This window comes from Corvus moneduloides, chromosome 9 (genome assembly GCF_009650955.1).
Source record: "Corvus moneduloides isolate bCorMon1 chromosome 9, bCorMon1.pri, whole genome shotgun sequence".
Lineage (NCBI taxonomy): Eukaryota > Metazoa > Chordata > Aves > Passeriformes > Corvidae > Corvus > Corvus moneduloides.
The window spans coordinates 20,901,524-20,911,495 of NC_045484.1; the positions used below are offsets into that span (position 1 = coordinate 20,901,524).

Genomic DNA, 9,972 nt, shown 5'->3' on the forward strand with positions numbered 1-9,972 from the left:
TAGTTTATAATAACCAAAATGAACTAATTTTCTAAAAAAAGAGCATGCCTTCTGGTTTACAAAAACTTGCAAAGCATGAGTAGTTTTAACCTTTTTTTTAATTCATCTTTTCAATGCACTGTAATAAACCTGATACTAAAAGCACTGTGAAGACATGCATTGCTTTAAGCATGTTTCTCTTAATGGAGATTATGTTGAACAAACAGATATGGGAATATAATATTTTTCCACTTTCTAAATCACTAAGATACAGAAAATATTCACTGTTAGACTTCACATGTTTTTCTTCTTCATCTTGAGAGGACTTTTGTTATGAGACAAGAGACTTGGATTACTGGTTATATTATCACATTGTCTTTTTACAAAATAGTCTGTCTTCAGGCAACAGAACACAATGTAACATAAATCTTTTGTGGACCTGTAATTATGTACTTGCAAAGATTTAAGGAGCAATGCTCTTTCTTGGAATCTGACCAATGATTTGAACAAGCTTAACTGTTGTAGAGCTATGTAAGTTATTTTAAGAATAAAAACAATCTCTTACTTGGTCCTCAAAGGAGATTGCCTGGGCAACATCTCTGGGAAATCCATCAATCACTATCCCCTCTTCATCAGGGATCTGCATTAATCTTTGCTTTATCTCAGTTATGGTTGTTTCCTTTAACAGAGAAAATAAGTTAGTTATTTAATATGGTGAAGGAAGTTTTCTTGATGGTGCACATTAATACAGCATGTATAAACCCTTGAAAGTAAATATTAACATAGGAAATGCTGTACCTGAGGGGCCAGTTCTCCAGTAGTAATTATTTTGGCAATTAGGCTCCATTTCCTATTGCTGCTTGTGCTGTGGATCTTCTTCCTTAACAATTCACCAACTGATATGTAGTTAAATCCATAACGTTCTGCTATTTTCAAACTCTGTGTTCCTTTACCACTTCCTGGGCCACCTAGTGTGAATTATAAGCAAAACATTAAATTAACCTTTCATCAGAAGCACCCAATCACATGTGAAATCTTTGCTATTGGCACCAATTTTCCAAGCATTATTAGAGTAAATCTTGCAGTTGCATGACCTGTTACCAACCATTAGAAATGTGTCTCATCTACCAGATCATAAACATAACAGTTTGTAAAATGAAATTTTAAAAAAAGAATACAAATCCACTTGCAAAATAAAAATAAGTAGTCTTTGAGGCTTGACCTCATTCTAAAGCTGTTCCTGGAATGGAGTTTTTCTTGATCCACAGTAGAGGAGCAGACAAATGAACTATTCCCTTCTTGAACTCTTTGAATCCAGAGATAGAGCCAGATAGTCTGAAGTGTACTCATGTCAGAAAGAATCATACTTGGTTAAATAAGCCAATTAAATCAATGGACTAGTCATGAAATGGAACTAATAAAATCTGCTCCTAAACATGCTTGCAAGAGCTTCTGAGGTTTCCTGATTTTAAAATACAAAAAACCCCCATTAAATAATCATCTGAGATGTTTCCATAGTGATTTGGTATAAGGACTTTTATTGAACCATGCAATACCAGCTTCTGGTATTGATGCTTGAAGCATCTGACAGTGAAGAAATTAGGTTCAGCTTGCTGGACAACTTGAAGAATAGAGAGACCCTTCAATATATATAGCACAGGCTGAGCGGGTATCAAAATCACAGAAAACAGCTACATTACATAGCAGGGAAAGCTGCAGGGAATGTCAGCTGGACAGCAGCAGCAAGAGTGCATGTAAAACAATCTGACCATGTCTGAACTAAAAGGACGTTATGATGTGATGAACAAAGAATCTCTAATCCAGTATGTAAGGCCAAGGAATTGTTTTGATAAAAATAAATGTTTATGTATAAAAAAGTGTATGGTACTGAACAGTACAACACAGCAAATCCAAACCAAATGTTTTGATAGTTCCCAATCCTAAGTAGCTATAGTTTGGGGAATTCTTTGTGAGAACACTGAATTTTATTTCAACAGACAAAGAATAAAGATTTTTTTAAAATATAAATTTTTTATGAATTTGAAAAATACAGTAATGCCATGAAAGTAAATCTGAATACACTGAGCTTCTTGTTAGTAATCATGTAACTCTTTTTATATTATCTGTATTATTCCCATAAATAGCTTTTAAGCATTTTTATAATCAATACAGTTCTGGTTGCAGGATAAGCTTTACAATATTTGTACATGTGTGCTTAGGGAGCTCTCTGTGTAACCAGGTTCCAACCTGCACCCCAATATCACTGTCACAGAGCTTTCAGTGTCACCAGCAGTCACTTGGAGCTCTCTGTGCCCTGATGCTGCGATGCTGATGCTCCACCTGCCCTTTGGAACTAAGACCAGGAGCCATTTCAAGAGAGTGCACAGACAAATGTGCCTATTGTTACCGTGTTCCCATACCCTGCCCACAGTTTAGTTATGCCCCTGTGGAAAAAAAAGGTTTTATCATTATCCAATTAGTTTAAATAATGTTTCGACAAGCATTTATCTGTAACATCCAACTAGACAACACAGCTACAGATGTTCATAAAACACATGTTAAAAAATGAAAGAAAAACTGTATCTTATCTTACACAGTAAGATCACAACTGAAAAATACTTTTCTCTCATTCAGCTCACTTGCTGTTTCTGTTGTAAAAAGATGTAAGTTTCTCTCTTCTTTCAGCAGACTGCTTTAGGTTCTACAGCTATTCTTCCATTTCAGTAATTACAGGTGATCTAGATGTGCATAATTTTTTCAGCTTGGACTGTTTCTTTCATAGACAGCTTAGCTATCCTCTTTGTTAGAATAAAGAATGTTCCCATTTTGTAGGTATGCAAGCGTCTGATACAGGAGGAATCGTCTTCTCCACTCAAGTGGCTATAAAGCACTTCTGCTCCCTTTCATACTCAGCCTTCCTTTCATACTCAGCCTTCCCCATGACAAATGCATTTTACCAAACCTTACAAGTTTGAAACAGACTGTCTTGCACCCCAGCAATAATAAAAATGCAAACCATATATAGGTAATGTGCAGAAAATTAGAAACAGAAAAATTGGAAACAAGGAAAATAATGCTTGTGTTCCAACAAAGATACAAAAGGTACCAGAAGACCAGAACGGATACTTGATAAAGCATCAGTCTGTAAAAGCATAAAATAGCTAAAACCCCCTGTTTGAAACAAGTAGATAGACTTGACACTCCTGTTAGGGAGAGCTTTGCTTTGCCAGTAAAGAAAAACAAGCAAAAAATATAGTGTAGCTTGGCACTTCTGTTCTTTCAATTTGAATTGCAATCAGAAAATAGCTAATAAAGTATTTGGTTTAATATTCATAAACTTCTCACACATTTTGTTTTTACCAATCCAAACACATCCCTTTATATCAAGATGGTATTATCTGTTTACAATCTGAGGGGAAACATTCAGGTAACAAAATAAGGGAAAAGCAATAGGACAAAATTACTTCCCATAGCAGATCGTAATTTATTCAACTTTATATCCATTCCTGACTCTGATAAATCACACTGACAAACTGTTCACAAGAAAGGAAAATCAATTTGCTTTTGTTTTTTGTTGTTTTCACTTATTCTGAGATACATTATTCAATAAAACTATGATTATTTTACATATTTCTAGAAGATGTCTAGACTAGGGAATTAAAATTGTTTGCTAACAGGTTTCAAGTGAAGATTTGTATGCCCAAAAAGTGTTACTAAAGCACCTGTTTCAATTTAATTTTGTTCACTATTTCAATTTTGGATATATTGTTGTAAATTCAGAATAAATTCATCTAAAAATACAATTTCTGAAATACTTCTGACTTTAAAATCTAACTATGGACTAGATTTAACAAATCAATAGGCAGCTGCCTGCTGACAGCACTATATTTGATCTAGCCCTTACACTTTGATCTCAAAAGGAAAGCATAGCCTTTTAATATAAAGTAATATATTTTTTAAAGTGCAGCTTAAGAACATACTGAACTAAGGTGCTAATGACACCAGATAATCAATATTTTAAGATCTCTGAATTCAAGCTGCGTCAACAGTACAAATGTGTTTCTTAAAAGTATATTAGGATGCACATTTTTAAACATAATCTCATGTACTAGTGTTATAATGCCTTAGAAACTTGATTTTTCCAGTGATTCAGATGTGTGCCCTCCTGGCTGGTTCCATCTGATTTTTCTAAAATCCAGTCATATACTTACTATGTAGCTTTATAGCTTTATCTTTCACCAGAGGTCTCTTCTGCAAACCCAGAAAAAGAACAAAGCCCCCACCTCTATAAGTGAGTTCTCTTTAGCCCTGGAGCTACCTGGTTCATTATAAGGATGATAGATTTCATAAAGCAAAGAAGTTGTAAAAACCTTTATGGAAGCATTAGAAAGATCTTGGGCTAATCCATTAATAAAGAAAAGATCACTGAATATGCGAAGCAGAAGACAGGTCTCCATTTCAGTCCCCTAACAATGACTGGGACCAGTACCACCTGAGAAAGGCAGGATGATTAGTTATTACTAATTAGACAGAAATACATTACTTAACTGATTTTTTTCCTTGTTGGCATTTTATGCAAACCGAAAATATGCAACACATTTTTTGTGTGCAATATGTCTTGAAATGAACAGTGTACTTTTATTCATTTTTTCTCTTTTATTCAGTTACTCTTTCCAATATGTGTTTTTATGTGCTTTCTCAATAGCAAGTTGAATTTCAGAGAAATTGTCTTGATACTGTACAAAAGTGGACAATAGCTGCTAAGCTGCATATAGTATCGTGTTTCTATCAGATCACACTGTAATAGATTCAGAGAAACTCAGTGGGAATATGAACCTGAAATAGCCTTTGTGGAATGTTTACAGTGTTCCCTATATAAATGGGAGAAAAGAAAAATCCATGTAAAATCCATGGTCTGTTAACTGCATGCTGGTGTTCAAGGATTTCACTTCAAATACACCCACACTCACTTCCAGAGGTGAAAGCCAATCTCTCTTTATCTCGCCTAAATCAAACCTCCATTCATCACTCTACTGCAATTGAGCTACATAGATTTCGCTGCATCAAGAGCCTTCTGTGGTCACTGAAAAGGAGACAGTTATTCTCCTTTATGAAAAGGAAGGGTGGCTAATTAATTAAGATGAAAGAAAAGTATGTGTTATTTCTCCATCTAATTGCAATCTACACTTTCAGCAATACATAGAGAAATTTGCATGTTGAAATCTGTAATCCTTAAACAAAAGATTAAGAAAATTCAAATGCCTTGAGCAATTGTTTTGGCATACCACAGACACTTAAAAAAATGCCTGGTCTTCTGTTTTCAATCTATTCCAATATCTCATTTCTGGGAGCTGCTGGATGCAGAGCCTAGAGGACACGCTGTTCCTAGAGATTCCACTCTGTAGTACAGAGAAGACATTTCTGTTCCCTTTACTGCATATATTCTCTGTTATGGAAGCAGTATCTCTCTTTAATATGAATAAAGCTTTATAGACTAAAAATGTAATTCTCCATCACCTGGCACCTGTGTTGTAACTTCTTAAACCATCCAGAGAATCAGAGAATTAGGCTTGATGGCAAAATTTCTAAAGACAACTGTCTAGATGATAAGGAAACTAATGCAAAGAACTTAAATTCAAGAACATAAAAAAATATTGATTTACACTTAACCTGCAGCTATTTTTTAATAACCTATGTTTGTCTGAGGCTGGAAAGTATGACCTGCTTAGAAAGGGCACTAAACAGCTCACAAGAGAGAACTTGGGGAGAGAGCACAGTTAACTATTGTGAACTGAGTGCTCACTCTCTGTGGAGTTGGAACAGGATTCATTTGCCAAATGGACCTGGGGATAACTTACCAATGCAATGAACTAGTGACTGTGTATTGTCACTCCAACTGGACATACCAATCATTTGACAAAGGTCTAAATATACAGGACAACAGCTCCCTATCACTTTCTTGAGATGGCTTACACAATATTTTCAAATACCTTTTTTTTGATCAGCTTTGAGTATATCTACTGAGTGTTTTAGTTCAATCTGGAGCATGCTTTGGAAGAGCAGTTTGGTTCACGTGGTGCTGCTGCCTTGAAATGCCTGAACCAGGTTTAGTTAAGATGAAATCAAACTGGCAGATGTGCTCATAAGAAAATCATGAGCTCTCCAGCTGCTAAGAGGCATCCAGTATACAGAATATGAGTGCAGGTGCTCACTGCAACTCCTAAAATTCTTGCAGTTGGGATGCTATTCCCAGCATTAACAATTTCACACTCTTAATTGGCCTGGACCACTCGCTATGGCAGATGGAAAAATTGTGTTTAAATTCATATAAGCATTCAATGTATTTGCAGTACAAATCAAAAGGCCAAATAGCAAACATAAAATCTTGTCAAAATGACTGCCTTCATACCTATGACAAGGATAATTTTTGGTCGAGGTCTTGCAGGGTCAAACACATCATACTCCTCAATTAGCTCAGCAGTTTCAGAGAGGTCAGTGTCACTTTCTATGGAAAACTGTTGGATGGGAGGCAGTCGGTCATAGCGTCGGTATGGGAAGTTAGAGTTATCAGGCATCACTGTAAAATAGTAAGATAAACTGGGAATTGTGGAAATAGACAGAAAACTCAAAATCTGTTCTGTACACAGATTTAAATAGGTATCATACATAAAGTATAAATATCTCATAATTTTACATTGTGTTTGCTGTTGCTATATTAAATATTTTTGGCCTCTATTTAATGGATTTATTACATCACAGCCACTCAGAGTCAGTTTTCTCTGGTGTTTCTTTACAAGCACAGCAAGTTTTCTGTGAACATCTGCCCATAGCACCCAGAGTTCAGCAGTGGTCTCTGAGAAGAAAAGCTTTATACTGTGCAGATGATCTCTACAATTAAGCAGGACTCTTTTAGTGATACATGTTGTACACAGAGACGGAGACAGTATTCTTGCTGATTAATTTAATGAAATGTTGGATGGCAAGGAAAAATAACTATGGCAACTGAAAGATGAGCTAATTACTCTTTGTTAACATTACAAATAAAATAATTACAGGTATTGGTATGACATCTGCTTAGATTTTATGAGGTGCACTTTTTTCTAAGAGTTTACAGTTTACATTTTATTTAGTAAATTAGCATACAGCTCCAATGTAAACTAGAAAAACCACGTAGTGTAACTGCACTGAGGTTGGTGTGTATGTCATCCATAAGGACCAACTGAAAATACAAGCCAAGTTCACTGTGTCAGATCTGCCCCTATCTTTGCAAGTGTTTTAGGTAGGATACAAGAAATCTCTCCACTGATGCGTTAAACATTTACACAGCAAACATCCATCATTTGGCTGGAAAGTGATCACAATTTCCTCTCCTGCATAGCATCCATTATGGCAGGAGGAAAACAAATTCCAAAAAGCAAGGAAACAGAATTCGTAACTCCTTTGCCTACAGAAAATCAGAATGAGGCATGATCTGCTATAGCAGTATGTCTAAAATAATTCAGTAGTGGATGTGAAACTATACACAGTTGAAGAAATAGAATAATTTTAAAATTTAATACATTACCATTCCTGAAAAAAGACCTCCGGGATTGTCCTCCATTGAGTGGAGGCAGGGTCTTCTTTTCTGGGCTGACAAAAGTGTCCCATTTCACTTTTTCTGGCCCTCCAAGCTCTTTTACTTTCTGCAAACAGCTTTCCAAATATTCAATTGGGTCATCGGGTTTGTAACACATTAATCCATTCAACAGACTCTGAAATGTAAGATCAGAAATATAGACTATAATGACAGACACCAGTAAAAAACAACCACCTTTACTTTTCCTTTTACTTTGCACAGAGAAACACCACATTCCTTGATATTCAGACTCTCCATTTCAAGACAATGTGTAAAAGTGAGGCCTGCAAAAAATCAAACTGTTTTGTTTTGCCAATGTAATAAAAATTACTCGGAAACAAAGCTCCTGGCTATGACTTTATAGTTGTCTGTTTGCACTGAAATAAAACCTGAAAATAGCAAAAAAACCCTCTACGTTTTTCTCACAGCTATCACTGGCAAGTATATGCAGAGCAATGTGCAAGCTAGAGAGCCCCAAAATTTACATATTCTTTGTAGTCTTCGACATCACTAAAATGTATCTTTTCCTTAAAGACCACTGCACCCACAAGTGCATCCATATTCTTGTCAACACTTACACAAGCAATGAAAAGAGGATTTTTAAAAATCATGAGAAATACTCAGATATCATCTTGATCAGTACTGGGGGAAAAAAAACCCCACAACCCCAAAATTCATAGGAGCTTTCTGATTTAATTGATCACAGATTACAAGCCATTAAAAACCCCCTCTCTATGGTATTAATTCTTTACTCACTGTACTCATGAGCATTGTGGGGAGTGTGAAAGAAGGACTGCCAGGTCCTCTTCTGACACATTTCCTTGACAAAGTGATACATAAGTCATCATCTCACCTCTCCACAAGACTGCTGCATCCAACCTTCCCTTAACAATACATGTCTTTCGGGATGATTTCTCTTCTTTGTGCTTTTCCTAATTTTTGTATGAATAAACTTGAGGGTCATAGTTGGTATTAGTAAACATAAATAGCTCCAATTCAGGATTTGATTAGTTGTTATCTACAGTTTATAGAGTAATTGGTATTTACACACATTTGAGCTTATAAAATAGTATATAATTTCTATGCATCTGTACCCTTACTATACTACTTAGCAAGTAATGGTGTTTTTTTGCAGAAGATATGCACCAATTTTTTAAAATCACTAGGTCAAGCTTTGAGCCTCAACACAAAACCAGTTTTGTCTGCATCTCTTGTTAAACCATTCACATTCTGTGTAATTAAAACATTAGCATGCTCCGTGTCCTGCAATTTTCAAATATATAGAAAAATGTCTAGCTTCAGCACAGACAACGGAAAATACGTGTGTGTGCGTGTGTGTGTGGTATATACAGATGGCAGGATGTCTGATCCGGGGGGGCAAAAATCCACATTGCACAGAGAAGTAATTATCAGCCATTAGCAGCAGGTAACTTGTAGGAAGCTAAACAAAACCTCGCTGAACAGTTGCGGCTTTTTTCTTCCCCTGCCCGATGAAAGATGCCCCTCGCCAGCATTCCTCGGCGCTCCTTTGCCCTGCGGACACCCAAGTTCGCTCGCCGCCGGCGGAGGGCGAGCAGCCGCGGCGGCCGCAGCGGGCGGAGGGGCGCGGCCGCGGGGGCTCCGCAGGTGGGCGGCGGGCAGCGCTGCCCCGGCCCCGCGCCGCCAGCGCCCACCCGGCCGGGGCTGGCCGCCGGCGCTCCGCGGCGCCGCTCCCCGCGCAAGCTACGCGAGCCGCAGCCTCCGGCTGCTCCGTCCTTCCAGCCACCTTCAGCCCTGCCCGCCGCGGGGTCCCAGAGCGGAGCATCCCCCGACGGGGCGGAAAACGCCTCCCCCCTGCGCCTCGCCTACCTCGAAAAGCTGCGGGATCTCCCTGCGGGCCAGATACTCCTTGGCCTCGCCGGCGCTCATTCCGCCAGCCGGGGCCGGGGGCGCCGGCGGGGCGGGTGGGCAGCCCGAGCCCCGCGCTCGGCTCGGCGCGGCGGTGCAATGCGGGAGCCTCGGCGAGGCTTCCGCGGGCGGGCGGGCGGGAGGAGGGAGGCAGCCGCCCGCCTCCCCGTGCCCGCTGCACGGAAGGAGCGAGAGTGAGCACGTTTTCCCTCGGCGGGGAGCGAGAGCGTGCGCAGGCTGCCGGGGAAAGTTTCGGGGGGTGCCTGCGGTGAGGCGCCGAGCGGAGGCGGTGAGGGGCTGTGCCTGGCGCCGAGCCGCGGGCAGGCTGCCCCGGCAGCGAGCGGACCGGCTCCCCGGCTGCGCGGGGAGCGGCGGAGGGGAGGGTTGGGCACCGGTGCAGCGCAGAGGTGCTGGAAGCCTCCAGGTGTAACGCGGTCTCTGCCCTTGGCACGGTGTTTGGGCGTTTTGAGGAGCGAGACGTTTCATACACT

At 39.4% G+C, this 9,972-nt stretch overlaps 1 protein-coding gene across 1 annotated transcript in view; it reads right to left on the minus strand.

Annotated features, from left to right (window-relative positions):
- The window catches only part of AK5 (adenylate kinase 5), an 84,357-nt gene extending 74,699 nt beyond the window's left edge, over positions 1-9,658 (minus strand). Inside the window, exons 1-5 of the mRNA XM_032118704.1 lie at positions 9,443-9,658; positions 7,544-7,730; positions 6,389-6,556; positions 778-947; positions 545-658 (exon numbers count right to left, since the gene is read on the minus strand). Coding sequence (XP_031974595.1) covers positions 545-658; positions 778-947; positions 6,389-6,556; positions 7,544-7,730; positions 9,443-9,502 — 699 coding nt within the window. The 5' untranslated portion in view covers positions 9,503-9,658. The remainder of the gene's footprint in view (positions 1-544; positions 659-777; positions 948-6,388; positions 6,557-7,543; positions 7,731-9,442) is intronic.
- Between the last annotated feature and the right edge of the window lie 314 nt (positions 9,659-9,972).